Source organism: Podospora bellae-mahoneyi, chromosome 6 (assembly GCF_035222275.1).
Source record: "Podospora bellae-mahoneyi strain CBS 112042 chromosome 6, whole genome shotgun sequence".
Taxonomy (NCBI): Eukaryota; Fungi; Ascomycota; class Sordariomycetes; order Sordariales; family Podosporaceae; genus Podospora; species Podospora bellae-mahoneyi.
Genome location: NC_085885.1, coordinates 3,250,946 through 3,272,225, shown reverse-complemented (window position 1 = coordinate 3,272,225; position 21,280 = coordinate 3,250,946). Strand labels below are relative to the sequence as shown.

The following is a 21,280-nucleotide window of genomic DNA, read 5'->3' as shown; positions in this document are numbered from 1 at the left end:
CAGATGCATGGTGTGGTGACCATGACTGCTGCATGCTAGAACCCATCTTGTTGTGAGAAAGTGTCTTGAATCCCCCGTCTCATTAACTTGTGAAGTTGCTCCAAAACATAACAAGCCATGCCATGTTGTGGGAGGCTATGTTCTACTGAGGCTCTCATGCTTAGTTGCTCTCTCTCTCTCTCAGCTCCCATGCTTATCGTCCTCTCTCTCGGCTCTCATGCTTAGTCGTCGCCAAGATCAAGGTTCACCGGCCGACTGCATGTCAACGGCAACGGGGGTTCGTTTACATTCGGAAAAGGGGCCCCCTCAGATGTTTGTTGACTTTCGCATAGGGGTTCACAAGCAATGTTCAAGTAGACATACAAAAAAAAAAGACGAGAAGCGCAGACTCGGCATTTGATGTGTATTTGAGAAGGGACTCTGCTCGCAGAGCCCCAGAAGCAAGTGTGTGAGAGAAAGTATTGTCCACGCTACTACAATTCGCAATCCCCGAATCGTTCCTACCCTTCCATCTTCCACCAAAAGCAAGAACAACCCAGATTGCACGACTTGCTGCCCCGCACTATTCTTCCTTTGACTTTTCCCTTTTTGGTTCCAAATCTAAGCCCTCGTGCGTGCCTCTAGCAAGAAAAAAAAGGGAATCGCCCCTGAGGATTCGAGTCGCAAAGTGGTGACTGGGGTCGCTGAAGCTCCAAGTCGTTCGTTCCTTTTCCTCGCTTTCAACAGCTCAATCCAGTGGTCGTGAGAAGTAATGTTGTCGGTGACGCGATGTTTACCAGTCCTTAGCAATCTCAAAGGCCCAGTCGAACTTGAGATGGGTCTTCTTGTCGTCGTCAACAAAGCTAGAGGCAACATGGTATGTGCCTCTGACGAGCATGCCGCTTGGGGCCGTCTCTTCTTGGACTGTTGAGCTGGTTGGTCAGTATCGTGCTTCACCCCCTTCTCAAAAAAAAAAAAAAAAGAAAAGAAAACAAATTGTACGCACACTTCTTTGTGTAGAAGGGCTGCTTGTCGGTGTTGGGAGCATAAGAGCCCTATTGTTGCTTTGTTAGCAAAACTGCAATTGCGTGGTGGAATACATCAGGAAGAAACTTACAATCATTTCGTCAGATTTGCCAACACCAGGGATCGTAATACCCTTGCGCTTGATAACCTGAACGTAATGGAGACCGCTAAGGATCTCATGCTGAACCTTGAACTGGGCGCTCATGGTGAAGGTGACGCCCTCCTTGATCTTGAATGGTGTCTTCTTGAGGCTGTCAACACTGCCGGGGGCCGAGAGGTCGATGACAACCGGGGGACGACCAGGAGACTCCATGGTAAGAGACTGAATGATGCAGACACGAGGGTCGTTGGGGTCGGAGAGGTCGTTTCCGCCAGTCAGACCAAGAGAAGCCTTGTAGCGCTGGAGAGACTCATCGCCCTCGTCTGAGTGAGTTTGGTTAGCGTTGGCCAGACAGAAGACAGCAGAGGCAGTGTTTTTGGCACGCTTCAAGGCGCTGCCGATGGGACTGGTCTGCTCATCCAGAGCATCGTGATGGGGGTATGGAGACGGAAGACGGCGGGAGGGTGTTCGAATCAAGCCCGGGTCCGGGGCTTTGGCACCACTCAAAGCGCGACCACGGCCATTGGCATCTGTCTTCTCCTCCGAGTTCTCCTGGAACGTGACTTTATTTCCAGAAGACATGTTGATCTCGGTTGGACTCGGGGGCGGGAGAAAAATAGGTGTTGTGGGTTGTGAGAGAGAAAGAGAGAAAATGCTGAAGTGGATGGTGGTGAGGCCGCGGGAGGTAGAGAAGAATGCAGTTGGTGGTGTTGAGAAGGGTAAGACAGCTTCCGAGTGTCGAAAGCCTCAGGCAGGGCCACCCAGACGAGTCGTTGCAGAGAACAATAGCCAGCCAGCAGTGAATAACGGTTTTCGACGGAACAACCGGGGCTCTCGACGAGTGAACAGCACCTGCTCCGGCAGCTTTCCTGGCAGCTTGACGGGGCATTGAGCTCGACTCCCGGGATGCTCCAAGTTTAACCCTAGCAAAAGCACTTATATCTTGCTTCCGCCCCATTTCCGTCTCTATTCCATTATCACGATAACAAGCCTTCCACTGAGGTGCAATGCTCATCCAGCACTTGCTGAAATACCCCAACCCGCCGCAACCCCCTCGCCCAAGCTCTCACTCACATCCTTTTATATATATCACTCCTGATGCAAAACCCAGTGGGCAGTCGTTTACTTACCCATCTTTTGGTACTCAGCCAAGCTCTGCTTAGGCTGGGAGAGCTTGTAGCCCGAGTTGTTCTCGGGCAGGAGATCCTCTTCGTGGCCAGACATGATGATAAAGTAAAGTTACGGTGAGCGTTGTGATGTGGGGATTGGGCACGTCGGTTCGACTTTGACTCGTGGTGGCAGGCGCAGACGGCGTCGTTGAGTCTAGTAATTAGGGGCGGGTGTCGTTGAGTTAAGGTAGGTAAAGCTACTTGTAAGGGAACCAGAACACTGGGGAAGGGGGCTGAGGATGATGATGGGAGCTTATTTATTTGGGCTGGGCCTGATGGAGCAAGGTGGATGAGGGGTGGTTGATGGAGGGGTTCCTCAGGCAATCCTTTCTTTGGCTAGCCAGTGAGACCAAGCCGCCCCTTGGTGGGGTCTTTGAGACCGCAAGCATCTGGCCCTGAATCATGCAGCTCTGCAGCATTGGAACCGCCGCAACTTCTGGAACAAATAGCCTGACGAGGGGCCGGACCTCATCAGAGGCCCCAACTGTTTTGATGGGGGCTCTGTTCTACCGTCGTGGTTGGCCAGCACCAGCATGCCCAATTGGCCCAACTGAGGGCTTTGACATCGAGACTGAGGGGTCAGGCCGAGCAGCGCCGCCCAGAGGTGAGGCCACTTGCTACTATATATGTTATCCCGACCACACGCTTATTATTTAGCTGAAGGACCCGAAAAGAACATCCATATCCTCGAAGGTCGTCCCCAACGGTCGATCTATCTGACCGGAAACGACGCGAGCGGCCGTGTTACAGATACAACCGACACTAACACTCTGGGCAGTCGTTTGGCGGAGATGCTGTTAGTTCCACTTAATACGTCGGCTGCTGCCGTCACCCCTTGTCGACCTCGACATGCCAAGGTGCCAGGACGGGAGCGGCCATCCAGGTTTCGAGCTCGGTACAGCTCTAGGTATTCAACAGTTTAAAGATATCATAACTAAGCCATGACTCTTGTCCACGAAGCTCTGTGTTGTCCATCTTCACTTTTCTCACCCACCACTCAGAATTAACAAGCCTTCCATCAACAGTCAATAAATATGGGACATTGAAGGTTCCGAGGAGAGCCCAGCCAAGACTGCCACCCAAGCTGCATCCCCAAGCTGCACACCGCTCCTTTTGTTCTTCTGCGTCCATCGCAAAGACGTTTGGGGATCTGGCTTTTTGATTGTACAAGAGCACGGAAGAAACGATTATCCGGTCGCGAACTTGACAGCACCGACGACTTCCATTTTCTCCGGGTCCAAATAGGGGCTCGAAGGTCCGTGCAGCATGGAACAGATTCGGCAACATCGCTGAAGGGCTCAAGGGTCACCCGCAAGACCGGATTCAAAGACAACGTGAAAACTTCCCCAGATTTTATGGAGCAAGGGAGACTGCATACAACGCATGTAGGTAGGTGTTGGCGAGCGCCTGCCGCGAGGATCAGCCGCAAGGGGACGGCAGCCTCATGAGGGGTTGTTTGTCAGTAACAGGGAGAGGGGAGTTGATGGCGTGTACAACCATCATGTCCCACTTCCGGAAGAAACAGCGTGGGAGGCTTGAGGGAAATGGCGTTTCTGGCCTGAAAACGATGCCTTCTTCGCAACTTGGAAGGTTGCAATTCGTTGACAGTCTGGGCTCCCCACGGAACCACGGCGCGTGTGTGTGGACGCCCCCATGTTGGTTCCCCTCACGCTGGCTGCAATCCAGAGCCAATCAAAACCTCCGATCAACGGCCCATTCTGGCCCTTCCCGTGACTCGATGACTTCCAAAGTGGTAGGTGGTCCGTGCCATCAACACGCTAAACCCTTCCCCATGGGTCCAGTCGCGCTGTTGGGGGTGTTGAGCTTAAGGAGATCCCGGGGCCCCGGCCACTTTTCTCCCAATCTGTCGCTTTCCCAAAGAGAGAGGTTTAACAGATTGCGCCTGGGGAAATCGTCAGCTGCACCGAGCACTTTGTCAACCTGTCAATCCCGTCCTGTCGCACCATCTTTGTATGCTGCGCCGAAGCATTGGACCGCATCTCTTTTCTGCCGTTTATTACCCAGATATCCCGGGCCCTGTAGCTACCTAGGCTCTGGATTGATCCCAACAAAGCTCGTTGCCTTGTGGACGACTGATTTCCCACGAAGGCCCCTGCGGCTGCGCGCAAAAGATTTCGCTTGTCGCGCACTTCGATCTCACATCAAACTTTCATCCCAATACATCTCGTTGCGAATCACGAACATACACAAAACAGAAGCATTTCTGGAGGGCTCAAGCTCCCCAAGACGCACACTCGCAGCAGACAAAATGGCCACACACCGTCACCTGCCTCAGCGCTACAATCAGTTCATGATTGATGATGTCCCACCTCGTATGACCCGCTTTTCCCTACTGCACAATCGCAGTGAACAGAAACTCACCTTTGATCACTAGATAACGAACTGGTTTCCCGTCGCCGGCTAGGCCGGACAAGATTGTCCCCAAAGGTGGCTGCGTTCACCCATAACGACGCCAACGATCCCCTTCTCGATGACACGTTCGATTACGCGCATCTGCGCGCCCCACTTCCCAAGGGGATCGTATCGCCAATCTGGGGGCTCAACAAGTCATCTCCGAGCAGCTACTTTCTCATGCGCCGCAGTCGCGATGGCTTTGTGTCTGCCACCGGGATGTTCAAGGCGAGCTTTCCGTATGCGAACCTAGAAGAGGAGGAGGCAGAGCGCAGATACATCAAATCGCAGCCGACTACGAGTGCCAACGAGACTGCCGGCAATGTGTGGATCCCGCCCCAGCAGGCTCTTGATCTTGCGGTTGAGTACAAGATTCTTCCGTGGATTCGCGCACTCCTGGATCCGTCGGAAATTGCCGTCAACCCGTCGTCTGAGGGGCCAAAAGCCCCGCCCGCCTTCCATGGACTCACCCAATATCCTCTTCCACCCCCGACTCCCTCCCGCTTGCGTCGCAGCAGTCGCTCGGCCAGCCCGGCGAAGACGGCGCCACCCTCCACCAGGCGCCCTATTGCGACCCCCAGGAGAAGAAGGGCTGGATCGAAGCCCCCTGTCCCTGGTGTAGTTGAATCCCAGCCTGCCGACTCCCAGGCAACTCTTGTGAACGGTGGTGGCGGCGATGAGGAGATATTCCAGACCACCAGTGTTTCTGCCCCAGTTACAACCGTGGCCAAGGTTGAGGAGGTCAAGGAGGGTGAGGTGAAGGTTGAGGCTGTCCAGCAAGACTCCGACGCTGTCCTGAATACGACCGAGGAGCCCAAGATCAAGGTTCATGTTGATCAGGATGTGAAGGTGGATGCCGATGGCGAAGAGGTCAAGCACACCAAGGTTGACGTCGAGGTTCCCATTTTCGGTGGCAAGCTTCCCTCTTCGGAGGAGGCTGCCAAGATGGTCGCTGAGGCCCGGGCTATGGTGGAGGCTGCCACCAAAGCGGTTGATAACGAGGCTGTTGTCGAGCCTACCAAGTCGAAGCGCAAGGCCGACGACATCGCTGAGGATGAAGATGACCAGGACGAAGACGCTCCAGAGTCTCGTCAAGCGAAGAAGGTCAAGACCGAGGCGGAAATTAGAAAGCAGAAGATCCGCAGAAGGGCCTTCTTCGGTGTCACAGCCACAGTTGCCGTGGGTGCTATTGGGTGAGTTTTGGGTAGATACGATTGCTCCGAGTGACGCTAGCTAACACGTTTTTGCAGTGCTCTTCTTCCAATGATCACCCCTTATATTGCCAATGCTCTATAGAATCCTCCCTTGTTGCTCTTTTCCAAGTTTTTTCTCTGTCCAAAATTCGGTTGTCTGGATGAGATGGGCCTCATATCTTCGTTGGCTGAGGATGTGGTCTGTTCAGAGTCGGAGGATCTATCACATTAGCTATTGGGTCTTGGAGTTTTCCGGAGGATCAGTCAAGGATATGCGGAAAGTGAGGCTTTCCCTGACATTTTCTCACATTTGGTTGCGTTCTTTGTTTCTTTGCACATACATACCCCTTCGCGGCCTCTGCCGTCTTCCAACACGGTCGATTAAATAGGGATGGGAGGGAGGAGGGACAATCGTTTAGTTGGGCCTGGCAGTATCGTCTCGTGGGATCCTTTTGGAGACAGGAAATCGATACAACCGTACTCATACACCCATTGTAATTGAAGGCATTTTTTTTTCACAGCGATGTATGGAGTACTTGACTGTGAGCTTCACAAAGTGAGATTCTTGTTGCACTACCCTACGGCAGTATCTCTCATACCTACTATATAGTTTTCGCAGTCAACTTTGTAAAGTTTGCTCGAAATTTCGAACTCATCCCATGTGCCCATACCCATCATCAGTTGTCTGCCCACATCTTATCCACCTACCACTCCAGAGCGGAGATACTCGGCGCCGATGCAGCGCTTGGGCCAGCCTTTGCTTATCGCAAAATTGTGCACACAAAACGCCAAAATTCTCGGTTGACCTTTTCCACTCTGCAAACACACCACGAAACGATCGCGAGGACGTTGAGTCCAACAACTCAATCTCAATGCACTGATTTCATGTGGTGCGGATGCCGAGACGGCGGGTGCCGTTTCCGCTCCACAGATCTCTTTCTATTCTAAACCGACGGTCTCGGCCTACCTCCGCTTTGTTTGACCAGATGACCACCCATGGAAGCTCTACAGCAAGCGTCTCGATCGGCAATGGTCGGCTTTGTTGTTCGGTCCGCACCAGCACCCCTCACTGCAGCCATGGATGGCAACCTCGTTGCCGCTCGACCGGAGCCAACACCGAGCATATTGGGCGTCTCTATTGTTCTTGACGTCGACTTCGATCAACTGCACTCTGAATAGCTATTCGGCGAGATGTCAACGGCAAGAGTATGGCGACCCGCGAGGGCTTTGGTGCAACGTCGGTCCTTTTCCACTACACCGCGGGCACTGGATAACTATGCCTTCATTGGGCTTGGGCGGATGGTATGTTTACTTTGCTGCCTGTCTTTGCGTGGAATTCTTGGAGCTAACCGTTCCTCTTCAGGGATACCAAATGGCACGAAACCTCCAGTCCAAACTTCCACCAGGCGACACCATTCGGCTGTACGATATCAACCGGAGCGCAGCTGAAAAGCTCGTCGAGGAAATGAAGACGCAACAAGCCGGTGGTGCTGCCCCAGAGGTGTCTACCAGCGTCTCAGACGCTGCGAAGGAAGCAGTAGGTTTTCTTCCATTTTTCATGCCACATCCCCCACAAGCTTTTATGATGAATTTGTTCCAAACATGAACAGTCTAAGTTGGGGCCGGTTCGCCGGCCTTATTCATGATTTTATCAAAACAGTAGCCAATCCTCTGAGAAGCCTAAAAACACTTGTTTTCACAACTCCGCCCCAATCTGTGGTTCAACGTTTGCTAACGGCGCGCCGTTTAGGATGTCGTCATCTCTTGTCTTCCCGAGCCACAACATGTCCGATCAACGTATGAGGCGTTGCTGAAGGACATTGCGGATCTCCCACCTCGTCCGCAACCTCGACTCTTCATTGACTCGTCAACGATTGACCCACACACGTCGTCCACAGTATGCCAATTGGTGGAAGACAAGCTCCCTGGGCAGGGTCACTTTGTTGATGCCCCCATGTCAGGCGGGGTTGTCGGCGCCACAGCTGGCACATTGACGTTCATGCTGGGCTCTGACAAGTCGCTGGTCGGCCGCCTTGAGCCCATTTTGCTTCGTATGGGGAAACGAGTGCTTCATTGCGGTCCGCAAACCGCTGGTCTCGCAGCCAAGCTGGCCAACAACCTTTTGCTGGGGATACAGAACATCGGTACGGCGGAGGCTATGCTGTTGGGTGTCAAGCTCGGTCTTGACCCCAAGGTACTGGCAGATGTCATCAATGCTAGCACTGGAAAGTGCTGGGCAAGTGAGGTCAACAATCCTGTACCGGGCGTAGTTCCAACAGCCCCGGCAAGTCGTGGCTACGAAGGCGGGTTTGGCATCGAGCTCATGTTGAAAGATATGAAACTTGCTCAAGATGCTGCCCGGAGGATAGACCTTCAGCAAACCATGGCTACCAAGGCTCTTGATCTGTATGAAAGGGCTTCCAAGGATGCCGAATGCAAGGGTCGAGATTTCTCGGTTGTCTACCAAGTCTTTGACAAGACGAATGGTCAAGGGCCGTGAAGTTTCTTGGTCTCACCAGGGAAATCTTGGGTAGAAACATGAGAGAATATTCAAGTCCATATGTTGCATTTTGCTTATAGTGGTGACAAGTCCTGCATATTCACATGCCGTTGCATCGTCGCATCACGTTATCTCGCCGAACCTGCCTTTAAGGGTGCCAATATTGGACACCGGGGGTGGTGATATTCGGGCTCGGAATTTCATTGGTGAGGTGAAAGTGAGGGGAGCTCTCTCAGCGGCCCGTAATCGTATTCTGAGCTTCAGCATTGGATATTCCGGGGAAGCTCTCTTTGACAGAGGGGCTCTTGGCCTGCAGTGCGTGGCGCGGTGAGTCTCGATGCCGGACTTTTGGGATGGAAAAACTTTCACGGAATCAGGATTGAGGTTGCCGACGGATGGTAGGTGGTGGGTGGTGTGACAATGTGTTGTATGGAAATATATGAAGGCCGCTGGGCGCCAGCTCTTTATTTGTGTGTTGTGAACCCCGCGTGTAAATGGACAACACCAAGTTTGTCTTTGTTCCCGTTGTTTGTGTGTGATATCCGGTCAAGGCTCCGACTCTTTTTTTTTCACATCAACGCGATTCATTTCAAACCAAGATGAAGCTGTGATATGAGGGGTATCAGCCCCTTTTGGATTCTCTTGTCTGACTTCCTACCGAAAAAGAAAAAAACGAGTTTCGTGTGTGTAACTATCACCAACCTCGCCGCCGTCCGTCCGTCACAATGGTCAAGCTAGAAGACATCGACCCTTCCCTCCTGCCCCCGAACCTCACCCCGACCGAGCTCGAGAACTTGATCGCGGCGTATTATTACTCGTGCGATTTCGTGTCGCCCACCTGCCCTGTTACCGCCACTACGCTGGGGTATTACCCCAACAGGGGGATTAATATTTTTTTGTCTGTCGGTTTTGGGATTGCTCTTTTGGCGACGGTGCACCATGGGGTCAGAACAAAAACGTGGACGTACTCTGGTTTTGTCGCGGCCGGGTGCGCGCTTGAGCTCGCTGGTGGGTTCCTTCTCTTCTCCTTCTATTTGGAAACACAGGAGCTGATGTTGTTGTGAAGGGTACATTTCGCGCATCCCGCTAGCGTCCAACCCCTGGAACAAGAAAGCGTTTGAGACGCAGATCGTGGCTATTATTCTTGCGCCGACGTTGCTGTGTATTTCGGTTTATTTGACGCTGAAGCATGTGTGTTTATCGCTCAATCCGGGGTTGAGTAGAGTCAAGCCGAGGTTATACCCGTTTATATTTGTGCCGTTGGATATTAGTTGTTTAATGGTGCAGGCTATCGGGGGGGCGCTGGCGGCGGGGGGTGCGGTGAGTAATATACGACTGGTTGAGCATGGGAATAGGGCGATTATTGCGGGTATTGTGTTGCAGGTTGTGGTTTTGGGGGGGTTTGGGGGGGTGGGGGGGGAGTTTTTATATAGGGTTGGGAAGTGGTACGTGTTGTGTTCTGAGATTGGGATGAGGGAGGATGATGCTGACTTTGGTGATATAGGATCAAGACTGGGGAGGCTGGGGAAGAGGTGGTGAGGTTGTGGAATGATAGGGGGTTCAGGAGGTTTGGGTATGCGGTTTTGGGGGCGTATGTGGCTATTTTGTTGAGGTGTATTTACCGGTATGTTGGAGATAAGCCTTTTCCGGTGAAGTTACTAACGGATAGTGGTGAAATAGGATAGCAGAGATGGCTGGCGGCTGGGGGAATCACATCATGCAGGATGAGTGGTCGTTTGTGGTGTTGGAGGGAATGTAAGTCTTTGGATGTAAGAAAGACTTGGAACGAAGACTGACAAAGAAACAGAATGGTCCTTATCGCATGTTTACTCCTCGCATTCTTCCCTCCTGGGGTGTTATTCCCAGAGATGGCTGCGAGGATGGCAGCAGGTAGGAAGTCTACCAAAGGCGACGTTGAGGGACAGACACAGACGGGAACTTCAAGGGTTGAGAAAGGAGTTGTTGGTGGAAATGTTGCCGAGACGTTAACTAGGACAGAGTCAGAAAAGGAAAAGGCAGTGCCCGTGTCATCGACGGCTGTGAAGAAGGAGGAGTCGATTTAGTGCAGCCTCGAGGTTGTCTTGGTGTGGTATAGCTAAGAGCCTTCCATGTTCAGAGTTGCCATTGGCGATCAACTTGTGACACAGCAAGACTTGAATGGTTTATGTTGAGTTTTATCTCATCAGGAAGGTCCAGGATTTCCGTGGTATGTGAGGAACTTGTTACCCTTCTCATTGTGGCTCAGCAAATGACAAGAACTGTTGGCACCTGACTAGTCTCCTGTTGGCAGAGTCGAACTTATCGCCAAGCTTCCGCGTCAGGGCATAAAATGCGACATTGTAACAGTGACGAGTCCCGAGATCTCACAGGTTTTTTTGTGCCTCTCTTAAATTTCACTCTTTAGCACCCACCCGGCAATCACCATCCCACACTCGTTTCAGTTTTAGTCAGTACCAAAATGTCAATTATTCGCCCTTTCCTTCTGGGCGTCCTAGCGTTCAGCGATACGGCATCTGCCCAAGTATTTGCATCTCTGTTTGAGAGCAACGGCTCCATGACCCTTGGCAGCGACGTAGTCCGTATGTCAGGCGACTCATGGTCATCGACTTTCGCATCAGGATACAATGCCACCTCCAAAGCTTCGATTCAATCCTACAACATCACCGCTGAGTACCCCGGCTCCGAGCTTCCCTCACACCAATCATGGAACTACACCGTCAAAGTCAAGCCCTCCATCGGCCCCCTGGCTTTCCCGGGCAACGACACCCTCTCCAACGCCGCTGGCACCTGGCTGCAAGTCAAACACCCAAAGTCCGACCGTGTTAAAGTCCCAAGTACAGACAGATTTGCCTGGCAGGTTCCCAAGCATCCCTCGTGGTCAATGTGTGGAGTCGTGTTTGTCTCCTCAGGTTGGACCCGGGACACCCCTCTCCTCGGGCCAGGCTGCACTAGCATGCTCTCTGCCGACTGCATCGCGGATATCAAAAGAAACCTGACGGAAGCCTACAAAGAACAGGAATTTATGGGACCAAATGGTGCCGGGGGCGAGAGTCTATGTCCACCCCCTCGGCCTGTTCTTATACCGGAGCGATGCCGCCCGCCGTCGGGTATTGTAGGACTTGGGGTGGGGTTGACACAGGAATTACCAGTGATACCGCCAGACGCCGAGCTCATGCCCAGCGACTCCCCGCTTGGAGGCAACTCTAACGGGACGATTGACCTGTTGGCGTTTGCGCACATCGGTAATGGGACGGTGGATGCGTTTCAGCAGGCTGTCAGGCAGGTGTATGTCGTGGGGCATATCTGGGGTTTGAATGGAGAGTATGCTGAGGAAAACGCCATAACAGGGGCCTCTGAAGGTCCCTGGGCAGAAGTGACCTGCCTGAAGGCTGAAGTTATTGACGGGGGGGTGGCTGATGAGCCTGTTCAAGATGGGAGCGGCAATGGGGACGACGATAGGGGTGAGGGACAGAATGGCAACGGAAATGGCGAGGAAGTTCTGGGTAACCCGTACATTAATGCGGCCATAGGGCTTGGAGTTTCGACCAGGGACTTGTGCAAACTGCCTTTAGTGGTCATGGCAGCTAGCTTCTTTTCTTTATAAGGATAATCTCATCTCTTACTATAAGCACAATATCTAGATAGAGAGCCTAACCGCAAAGCAAACTTCCTAATAACTTTAGTATACTTTACATCCAATATCGTCTTTTCACGTTTATGTCTATCATTAGAGTTGCGCCAATAATTTAGGAATGAGCTTCTAAGCTTTATCCCTGATCTTAAAAGATATTCCTCCAGGGGGATTAAACACTGCAGATTATCACTCGCAACCTTAGACGGTAGAATAGAGGAAAGCAGGGTATCTAGCATAGAAACCTCGTCAAATCCCTGTATGTTGCTCGGCCTCTTCACAGTTTCCATCTCAAGAGCGTCTTCCCAGGCCTTTGCATCTTCCCAGTGAACACCATCATCGATTGTGGCTGGCAGGAGATGGGGGAATCCCTCAAGCTTTGCTTTTCGTGGCAACCACTGCTTACTGCTTTTGTCGTCGGTCCACGTTGGAAATTCTGGAAATCCCTCGTGTGGAGAGTAAAATGACCTGAGGAATCCAAGCGTGGGGTGAGAAATGCTGGTCATAGTCGAGAAGGGCAGTAATACGGCCAGATTGAGGATCAAACAAAAGATCGATAGTGCCTATGCGAGATGACAATATTAGCAGATGGGTTTCAACTCTTTGGATTCAGAAAGAACCGGAGTAGGACGTACTCAAAGTGCCGTGAACCATGACCTTCTCTGCTGCTGAGGCCAGGGATTTGAACTGAGACGCAACACCCCCGTTCGCTAGAAAACTCCTCAATCTGCTGGCGAAGGACTATCGGCGTGCCATTGTTTGATGTACTCATTGGCATCTGGTGACTTTAAAGCAACTTCCAGTTGGTTTTGGAAATACTCTTCATACGTTTGCCATGGAGCAAGGTCACCAAGAGAAGTGGCTGCGCTAACGATCTCGCCAGGTTTGTCAAAGGTCACGTCCCCGAAGCTCTTGATGCTTGGAGGGAGCTCAAAGTCTTGAATCCTTTTCAGAATCTTGGCCATTTCACTAAATAAATGCCTCTTCTGGTGAACATCCAGCTCTTCGAATGGATGGAACACTTCATATCCTGACAGTGCTCTTGGAGACTCCATCCCTGAGCTGAGCCTCCGGATGTGCCTCCCCAGGCATAAATGTGTAGCACAATGCTGGGTTAGTAAGAGCTGTGAGCCGATGAAGCTAGCTTCGTCATGGCTACTTCGTTCTCCACACGGCCTGTTCGGCTCATGCCTTCAGCTTCCAGGTTGGTGAGGCGCAGAATCAGTTCCTTGGTACCTTTCGGGATGGCAACGCAACCGGGTTGCAAAGGCCCATTTTCTCCATGCAGGTAGTAATCTGATTCAAGGGCTGATGCCAGGGAGATGAGGTAAACGAAGCTCTTATACTTGAATGAGAACACGGGGTCATAGTGAGCAGGTTTCACCTACACTGCTCTGTGATGTAGAAGCGATGCCAGCTTGAGGGCCACTCATGTGTGAAATACCGGTGGAGTATACTTACGCTGAAGCTGAATCTCGGCAGCAAGTCGTGGATAAAGTCCAAGTGACCTTGAAAGTTCTGGAGGTTGTGGGTCACTGGCATGATTGGAGACTTGGCTCTCTAGGTTGAAAGAATCAGTTGGGTTGCTTGCCCGGTGATGTCCTTCAAACTGAAGTGCATTGAGGGATCGACTACATGTTTATATGGAAGAATTCTAGCAAGGAAACAACCCTACTACCTACCCATGCTTGATAGTGACTATTTGCTGCATGTACATGGGACTCCACACTAGGTAGATATGAGAAACAAAGAGCCCAGTAATTATTGACAAACAGGCTTGAGTCATATCTTCTTCTGACACCAATCAAGACATGGAAGCTTGAGCACCTGGCGCCTCTATTTACAAGATCTCCACCCGGCAGAAGACAGCGCCAAAACCCTCGATAAAACCGCTCCCGCTGTTGGACCAGCCATAGACATAATCCAAGCGGAGTGTGTCCGTTTCGTTTGAAGGGCAATCCTCTGCAAAACCTATACGGAAATTATCCGTACCGTTCCCACCGTTGATATGCTTGCTGGGGCTCACAAAGAAACTGACCGAGTCTAGCCACTGCCCGGCGTGACCTGTCACGCAAACAATTGACTCCGAGTCTCCAACTTCCAACTCCCTCTGCGAGCCACCGCGCCTGCCGCGGAGACCGCTACTGACACCGCCATACCAAACCTCGAAGCCATCAACGCGATCCCAGGCATGGACAACTACCTTGGTGATGGGCCAATGTTCCCTTGCAAACTCCCGGTCGTTGAAGTGCCACATTCTGGAAGAGATACCGGCACACATGGGTCCCGTTGTGCCAGCCATGATGACCCGCCTCACTGGGTCATACGTGCCCACCTTATCAAACTGTGGCCACTGAAGTGAAGGCGCGAGGATGTCATCAATCTGTTGTCGGTAGACAGCACCAGCCGTGTCACGCAAATCCTGTACGTATCTGTTCACCTCCTCTTCAATACGGTACCATCTGCTTGGACCGATCTCAGGGCCCCATGAGATCGTCTGGGAGAACTGTGTTTCGAGGTCGCGAACAAACTTGCGCCATTGACGACCAACCAAACACCAGTCATAAGCTTCATCTTCTGTCACGATGATACGCTCATCCATACGCCACTTCAAGCACTTGTCGCGGATCTGCTCGGCAGCGGTGGTATAGATGGTGATCGCATCTTGGAGTTCCCCGCGGAGCCGCACCTCATCCATTGTGTCGTCGGGTAAAGCTTGTCCCAGCGTAGCAGTTGTTCGCGGAGTAGCGTGAGATGGAGCGTGGCCAGAGGAACAAAATATTGCAGCGTCAACCAAGGTGTGCCGTTCTCGGTGAACTCGCGCCGGGTGACGGTGAACCAGTCAAGGAGGAAGGTGAGCTTCTCGCCTTTCTGTCGTCCGCCATAAGCGGTTTTGCTGTACCCGTCGATCAAGTCTTGGAGGGAGTCAATCTTTTGCCGGAGAGTGTTGGCCTTGTCCCTGTCCAGAAGGCCCTCAATGACCCTGCGCACATCCTTCTCGATTCTGTCCCACTGCAGGGTGGGCTGGCTTTTCTCTGGCCAGAGTGCGCTGACGACGCTCCCCAGCAGCGAACCTACAGCTGGGACAGCTCTGAGGCCGGACGAGACAGCGGTCTTCAGGAGCTTGTTGATGTCGACAATGCTGTTCAAGAGGAATGTATCCGGGCTTTGATAATATTGGCGGGTCGGGACCATGATGAATGGCTGTTGGTGGGTTGTCGAGTGAGGCATGGTGATATCTAGCATGCCAGTAGGTCAGCCAATCACAGGATTTCATCCCTTCAGTGATATCAGCCTACCGTGGTAAAGTCTTTGAAGGAGCAACGTATTATGAACTTGAGGTCTTGGCAAGCTGATCCTCACCAATTCAGGGGTAATAGGGGTCGCCACCAAGTGGGGACCTGACTTGAGCTTCACTTGGTGGGTCCAAACCCGACAAAATGGTACGAACGTTGCATCGTACACGTCAAAGCCAGCGATAAGCTTTGATATACGACATCTTGTCGGAATATGTCGATCACTGTCTTTTATGCTGCCATCCATCGCTTGCACAGGCGCCTCAGATGCCATCTCCGGGCTTTGGGTTGCCGGGAAGGATTGCGGCGTAGCAGCTGAGAACCATGGGTAGAAGGACCGGAGTTTGTGATACAAGAGCATATGTCTTTAACGAAGCTAGGAGTGCGGACACTTCGCATGCCCTATCATGACATCTAACAGCAACGAACCGCACAGTTGAAGAGCATCTGATCTACAAAAGTCGGAAGAAATGTTCCGGTAGCCAAGATGATCTCCATTTTTCTTTTTCAGATCTCTTCTTGTTTGTTGGTTCGGATGAAACGACAAGAGGGCTTTTTGTGGGACTGACCCTGATCACTACGACTTGGTGAGCTGCGTGGGGGCTTCTCGAAGTTAGAGCAGCTTACCCATCTACATAAACTCCATACCTCGAAACTGATCTGCATACACATCTCGGAATGAGTGGATCAGGCAAGGCAGGTATGATGCTGAAGATGGACCGACGGGACCGGATTAGCCATTGAAACGATAATTTCTGAATTTGCAGGTAAATAAAGAAACGAGACACGCCCATTTACACCTCACAGCTGATGTTCATTTATCCCAAAAGTGCCTTTGTTTTGCCCTTTGTTTCACTGCGTGAAGATGTCTTCCTCAGCATCCGCCACGGCCTCCCTCAGGGAAAAGTCCGACAACAACCATCTAACAAGCAGCACAGGAAGCGACTCCGACTCCACCAAAGTCGAAGCTGGCCTTCCCAACCCCAACACCACAGACCCAACACCACCACCCCGCGACATCCACGGCTTCAAGTGGATCTCGGTCGTCATCGCAATCTTATCCTCCATCTTCCTCTACTCCCTCGACAACACAGTAGTAGCAGACATCACCCCCGCCGCCGTCAACGCCTTCGGCGACAGCCTCAAACTCCCTTGGCTTTCCGTCGGCTTCTTACTCGGTGGCGTAAGCGTTGTCCTGCCCTTTGGAAAACTTTACAGCCTCTTCGACGCAAAATGGCTGTACATCTTCTCCACCGTCCTCTTCAACATCGGATCTGCCATCTGCGGAGCGGCACCGTCGATGGACGCGCTGATTGTGGGGAGGGTGTTGGCTGGTATGGGCGGTAACGGGATGTACCTCGGGACGATGAACCTGTTGAGTGCGACAACCACCAACATGGAAAGACCTGCATATCTCAGCTTCGTGGGCTTGGTTTGGGGAGTCGGTACCGTGCTCGGGCCTGTGGTGGGCGGCGCGTTCGTGGAGAGCCCGGCAACGTGGAGGTGGGCTTTCTACATCAACTTGTGCATTGCCGGTTTGTTCGCACCGGTGTATCTGTTTTGGATTCCATCGTACAAGCCCCAGCTACGGGAGACCTCGAGCCGGCAGCTGGTCAAGAAATTCGATTTTGGAGGGACGTTGTTGAGCGTGGCGGCGATTACGACTTTGGTTATGGCAGTCAATCTGGGTGGTGCCCTGTACGAGTGGAATAGCGGCAACATCATCGCGTTGTTCGTGGTATCCTTTGTGTTGTTTGGAGCATTTGGCGTGCAGCAAAGCTGGAACTTTGGACTAAGGGATAAGGGCGACAAGATCTTCCCAACGCACTTTTTGAGAAGGTGGAATCTGGTCTTGTTGTTCTGTTCTGCAGCTGCCATCAATGCTGCCGCGTTCATTCCGATCTATTACATCCCACTATACTTCTAGTTCACCCGGGGAGACAGCCCGACCGAAGCAGCTGTCAGGCTATTGCCTCTCATCTTCACCTTGAGTGCGGCTATTTTGATCAATGGACACCTGATGGTGAGATGGGTATATTTCCAACCTTGGTATATTACCGGCAGTATCTTAGCGCTTGTGGGAGGCGTGCTGTTATGTAAGTGATCTGTTTGTGCGTCTCAAGATGATCTAACTAACATGTCTCGTCTGCTCAGCAAGGATAGAAGCCAGTACGCCAGAGTCTCACCTTTACGGCTTTGAGGTCCTGATTGGCCTTGGAACCGGTGCCTTTGCCCAGGCGGGATATGCTGTCATCCAGACTTTAGTACCTCCTGAGGAAATGGGGTACGGCATCAGCTTTGTTATGCTTGGGCAACAGGGCGGCATCGCCTTTGGCTTGGCTATTGCTGGGGCGGTGTTCGTCAACGATGCCATCGCAAATCTCATGGTGGCACTTCCCGGCGTCCCACGAAACACATTGCAATTGGCCCTGTCAGGGCATAGCGGAGAGTACTTCCAGTCGCTGTCAGAAGAGTCGAGAATTGCCGCAATCCAAGCCATCGTATTGGCTTTGCAAAAGGTGTTCATTCCTGTGTATGTAGGAGGCGCTGTTGGCTTGATTCTTTCAGTATGTTTCACTGTAAGTGACCATCCTTCCCTTAAGCCATACAAGACAAGTTGTTAACAATGGTGTGAAGAAACGGAAGATGTCGAAAGATGTGATTGCCATTGCTGCTTAGATGGTGGGGGACTGGCCTGGCTTGCTGGGGAGAAACCTCTCATCATTGGGTGGTAGGGAGACTAATCACTTCGAGCCTTCCTGCGCCACTCAAGAAAAGCTGGCAGGTCCAAGTCCATTTAGACCAGGTAGTGGGCCATCAGCTTCGAGTGTCTCAGTGTTACTCACCTCTCTATCACATCTCAGCTTGCCACGAGAAACTATCCTATGAGAAGAAGCTTTTAAATTAAACCAAAAATCGTGTTACCCATCCTTGGGCATGTCCATGAATTAGACTCATGCAGTTTTGCGGCACGGGTGTTTAGCAGATGCGGCTGAGGTCTCCCATCATTGTCGCAGCAGTTGGGTAGTACATTGGCTGCGGAGATGAAGAGGTGATACTTATTGCCCACCATCTTTGGCCGCGGTGTCGAGTGGTTATGATTCGGTAGTTTAGTTCAAAGCCTTTATTTCTGTTGACAGTTTGAACATGGGCATCATCATAACTCGTCCATCTCCCAGGGTTTCAACAGGTGGTGGTAGCTCAGGCAGCAGCACTGGCAACACCGGGAGCACATCAGGCACAGCAGGCACGACTGTTGGCAAAACTTGGGGTGCTCCCGCCCCGGCACCAGCCCCAGCCCCGGCACCTGTCCCCGTATGGGGAACAACACCAGGAGTGATCGTAACAACTCCTCCTGAAGTTGCCGCTGCCGGCGCAAAGTCAGCAGGCAAATATGTCACTGGTGACCCAGCTATAGTGCCGGTATGACAGGATCAAACAGGATTTGAGCCACATTTGCTGATGGACCTTCTTGCTGATAGTACCTTGATCGTGGCAACTCCGGACAATACCCCGTAGTCATCGTCACACCTAGCGAGCTCAACACTGGAAACGACACCAAAGTTGCCCTCCCTCCTATACCTGTCGAGTGGATCATCGCGCCTCGAAACATCACCAGTCCCGACCAATGTCCAAACGCCGGAGCTACAATTGCAACCTTTGCTGCCACGGACGTTATCCTGGCGGTGCTCCTGATCGTCACCGCGGCAAGGCCAATACTGTACAGAGCCTCGCGTCATCTGTTCGGCAAGCGAGGGGGCAAAAAAGTATACTGGACATGGCTGATGTGGCTTGTCCTGCAAGTGACAGGCAATGTCGGCGCGGCTCTTCTAGTCGTCAGAACTGAGGGATACGAACATCTGGAATTTTTAAAGGTCTTTGCTCTTTACCTGTCCAGGCCCAGACTAAAGGCATGGTGGCTCGCTATCCTGCGGACATCGTTTTCCGTGGGGGGCCGGAGGTTCCCTGACGGCAACACAAGACTTGAGCAAGAACAAGAGCAAGAGAATGAGAAGATATCCCTTGCGTGGGAAAAAGACGGCCGCAAAGAGAAAGAGCACATTTATGTTGACGCGTACATTTCGGCTGCCCTGGTCGAGTTTATTTTCCAGATCTCCGCTGCGGTGTTCATCGGTGTGACCTGGGAGAGGTTTCCAAACGAAGTCATCAAGCAGTACATGCAACCACCGCTGCGATTCATGTTTGCGGCGCCTGGCATTATGTTGGTCGCCATTTCAGTGGGAGTTCCAATATGGCGTATCACAGGTGAAACTTGGGGTTGGAAGGAGACTGTGGACAAAGACCCGGAAACAAAAAAGGTGATACGGCGCCGATCACCGCCACGGATGGGCGGCATCCGGTTTTGGTGGGTAATATGGGGGTCTCTCATTTATATTCCCGTTTACTCCGCCGCATGGGTCTACTGGACACACTTTCTTACTCTTCCTGGCGCATTGTGGTGTCCGCCCAGGCTGGTCAGTCAGTCAGCGATTTGGATCTTGACGTCTATTTAGGGGGTGCCTTGACCACTCCTAAACACACCTCACTTGAGCCTTCGCTTTATTGTCATCATTCCACCAAGTCAAATGTTCTGCAACACCGTCGACGCCCACCTCCCACGTCCCATCTTCCACCAACGTGGTCCAGTGCCGCAAGATTAGTGCCAGACGGGTTCCTCGTACTGGTCCCCATGGTGGCGGCCTGTCAAAAGACGTGATCCCTCGAGGAACATCAGCTGATCCGCTCACCAACTCAGCTGCCTCGGCGTACCGCTGATCCCATCCATTGAGATAAACACCCGTCCGACGGTGAACCATCTCAGAAAGTGCAGCCTTGTAATACCCGGGGCTCCACTGATAAAAGGGCGATCCAACCTGGTAAGCAGACGGGAAAACCAAAGTCGGCCAGTTTTTGTATTCAGCACCATTCTTGTTCAACCTCCGCTCAGAATTCTCCGGTTCGGACCCATAAACCTCGAGCCAACTCTCCGGCGAGAACACCGTGATTCCCGGACCAATAAATTTGAACTTTGGTCTCTTGGACCTGCTCAGAAACTCCTTGGCGAACCGACTGACCTTGTACCGTTCAATATCCTCATCCTCCAATCTCAGCGGCTCATCCCACTCCCCTCCCGTCCCACCCTTGTCCTCGATCGCCTTCAGCAAGCCCTCCCAAGCCTGAACTGTCTCGTCCAACCCGATTTCTGTCCAGCCTCTCTGCTCAACCTTCATCTGCTCCTCGTCAAAGTAGTACTCCCCCCTCTCCCACTTTTCCCGTTCTTTCTCCAAAACAACATGGAGGGGAATCCAGCTTGGACCGGGGTACTCCGGCAGGCCGTCCATCCCGTGGCGCCATGTCGCCTCGAGGGTGTCGGCATCGAGCACCAGTCCCTCGTCGTAGGGTGGCTCGCCGGTGAAGTCCATGTTCCCGGGGAGGAACAAGAGGAGACACCGGCCTTGTTGCTCGAGCGCCTCTTCAAAGTCGATCTGGAAGAGAGAGTGGTACGCCTCTGAGGGGACGAGCAAGTCGGGTTCTGGTTGGATGAAGAACGGGGAGAGGATTGCGTCCCGTTGGAATGGGGAGCTTGTCTGCAGCTGGGAGAGCAGGATGTGAAATGGGTGGGAGTGAGGCTCTTTCATGTTGGAGAAGAAGGCTGGGTGGAGGGTACTGAAGCGGGGGAAGAGGGTTGTTTCGAGGGCGGTTGTTGTTGGAGGGTGAGTTTGGGAGTGGAATTCAGATGGGATAGCGGCGATGTATCTGGAGAGTAGGAGGTTATAAAGCTCAGCGCAGTGGGATGGGTCGCTGACTATGGGGCGGGGGTTCCATTTTTCAATGGCTTCTTCAGAAGAGGAGTGTTGCAGAGAATGCGGGTCAAATTCGGAACTCATTCTGATGTGAAGGTGGAGAAAGATCGTAGGTAGGAAAAAGATGTAAATGGCAATGATTGCATGCCATTGGGTTGCTCGCGCCATTG

At 52.3% G+C, this 21,280-nt stretch overlaps 11 protein-coding genes across 11 annotated transcripts; 6 read left to right on the top strand and 5 right to left on the bottom strand.

Annotated features, from left to right (window-relative positions):
* Positions 1-331: 331 nt before the first annotated feature.
* Positions 332-2,705, bottom strand: RDI1 (rho GDP dissociation inhibitor). Its single transcript, XM_062881282.1, has 3 exons — positions 1,097-2,705; positions 986-1,034; positions 332-903 (listed from the first exon to the last, which is right to left on the bottom strand). The coding sequence occupies exons 1-3, from the start codon at positions 1,685-1,687 to the stop codon at positions 773-775; spliced, it is 771 nt and encodes a 256-aa protein (XP_062729992.1). The 5' UTR covers positions 1,688-2,705; the 3' UTR covers positions 332-772.
* A 914-nt stretch (positions 2,706-3,619) lies between these two features.
* Positions 3,620-5,982, top strand: QC761_608650 (uncharacterized protein; the record flags this gene model as incomplete). The annotated part of the gene is made up of 3 exons (XM_062881281.1): positions 3,620-4,607; positions 4,670-5,879; positions 5,937-5,982. The coding sequence occupies exons 1-3, from the start codon at positions 3,719-3,721 to the stop codon at positions 5,980-5,982; spliced, it is 2,145 nt and encodes a 714-aa protein (XP_062729991.1). The 5' UTR covers positions 3,620-3,718.
* A 1,088-nt stretch (positions 5,983-7,070) lies between these two features.
* QC761_608640 (uncharacterized protein) lies at positions 7,071-8,379 on the top strand (the record flags this gene model as incomplete). Its single annotated transcript, XM_062881280.1, has 3 exons — positions 7,071-7,181; positions 7,243-7,416; positions 7,630-8,379. The coding sequence occupies 3 exons, from the start codon at positions 7,071-7,073 to the stop codon at positions 8,377-8,379; spliced, it is 1,035 nt and encodes a 344-aa protein (XP_062729990.1).
* A 725-nt stretch (positions 8,380-9,104) lies between these two features.
* QC761_608630 (uncharacterized protein) lies at positions 9,105-10,442 on the top strand (the record flags this gene model as incomplete). Its single annotated transcript, XM_062881279.1, has 5 exons — positions 9,105-9,387; positions 9,446-9,824; positions 9,884-10,003; positions 10,060-10,134; positions 10,187-10,442. The coding sequence occupies 5 exons, from the start codon at positions 9,105-9,107 to the stop codon at positions 10,440-10,442; spliced, it is 1,113 nt and encodes a 370-aa protein (XP_062729989.1).
* A 94-nt stretch (positions 10,443-10,536) lies between these two features.
* QC761_608620 (uncharacterized protein) lies at positions 10,537-11,983 on the top strand (the record flags this gene model as incomplete). Its single annotated transcript, XM_062881278.1, has 2 exons — positions 10,537-10,585; positions 10,821-11,983. 2 exons carry the CDS (start codon positions 10,537-10,539, stop codon positions 11,981-11,983), a joined length of 1,212 nt encoding a protein of 403 aa, XP_062729988.1.
* An 8-nt stretch (positions 11,984-11,991) lies between these two features.
* QC761_0097810 (uncharacterized protein) lies at positions 11,992-12,516 on the bottom strand (the record flags this gene model as incomplete). Its single annotated transcript, XM_062873065.1, has 1 exon — positions 11,992-12,516. The coding sequence occupies one exon, from the start codon at positions 12,514-12,516 to the stop codon at positions 11,992-11,994; it is 525 nt and encodes a 174-aa protein (XP_062729987.1).
* A 608-nt stretch (positions 12,517-13,124) lies between these two features.
* Positions 13,125-13,552, bottom strand: QC761_0097800 (uncharacterized protein; the record flags this gene model as incomplete). Its single annotated transcript, XM_062873064.1, has 2 exons — positions 13,125-13,394; positions 13,472-13,552. 2 exons carry the CDS (start codon positions 13,550-13,552, stop codon positions 13,125-13,127), a joined length of 351 nt encoding a protein of 116 aa, XP_062729986.1.
* Positions 13,553-16,171: 2,619 nt separating this feature from the next.
* QC761_608600 (uncharacterized protein) lies at positions 16,172-17,985 on the top strand (the record flags this gene model as incomplete). The annotated part of the gene is made up of 4 exons (XM_062881277.1): positions 16,172-17,155; positions 17,234-17,402; positions 17,461-17,885; positions 17,944-17,985. 4 exons carry the CDS (start codon positions 16,172-16,174, stop codon positions 17,983-17,985), a joined length of 1,620 nt encoding a protein of 539 aa, XP_062729985.1.
* A 421-nt stretch (positions 17,986-18,406) lies between these two features.
* On the top strand, positions 18,407-19,820 carry QC761_0097770 (uncharacterized protein; the record flags this gene model as incomplete). The annotated part of the gene is made up of 2 exons (XM_062873062.1): positions 18,407-18,729; positions 18,789-19,820. The coding sequence occupies exons 1-2, from the start codon at positions 18,454-18,456 to the stop codon at positions 19,818-19,820; spliced, it is 1,308 nt and encodes a 435-aa protein (XP_062729983.1). The 5' UTR covers positions 18,407-18,453.
* Positions 18,741-19,221, bottom strand: QC761_0097780 (uncharacterized protein; the record flags this gene model as incomplete). Its single annotated transcript, XM_062873063.1, has 2 exons — positions 18,741-19,078; positions 19,197-19,221. The coding sequence occupies 2 exons, from the start codon at positions 19,219-19,221 to the stop codon at positions 18,741-18,743; spliced, it is 363 nt and encodes a 120-aa protein (XP_062729984.1).
* Positions 19,821-19,838: 18 nt separating the features above from the next.
* On the bottom strand, positions 19,839-21,278 carry QC761_608580 (uncharacterized protein; the record flags this gene model as incomplete). Its single annotated transcript, XM_062881276.1, has 1 exon — positions 19,839-21,278. The coding sequence occupies one exon, from the start codon at positions 21,276-21,278 to the stop codon at positions 19,839-19,841; it is 1,440 nt and encodes a 479-aa protein (XP_062729982.1).
* Positions 21,279-21,280: the final 2 nt, after the last annotated feature.

Bases quoted from the DNA above. Each gene is read 5' to 3' on its own strand.
- RDI1 (XM_062881282.1), bottom strand. From the start codon at position 1,687: ATGTCTTCTGGAAATAAAGTCACGTTCCAGGAGAACTCGGAGGAGAAG. The intron at 1,035-1,096 runs GTAAGTTTCTTC...AAGCAACAATAG, and splicing joins GCAAATCTGACGAAATGATT to GGCTCTTATGCTCCCAACAC. The intron at 904-985 runs GTGCGTACAATT...CCAGCTCAACAG, and splicing joins GCCCTTCTACACAAAGAAGT to TCCAAGAAGAGACGGCCCCA.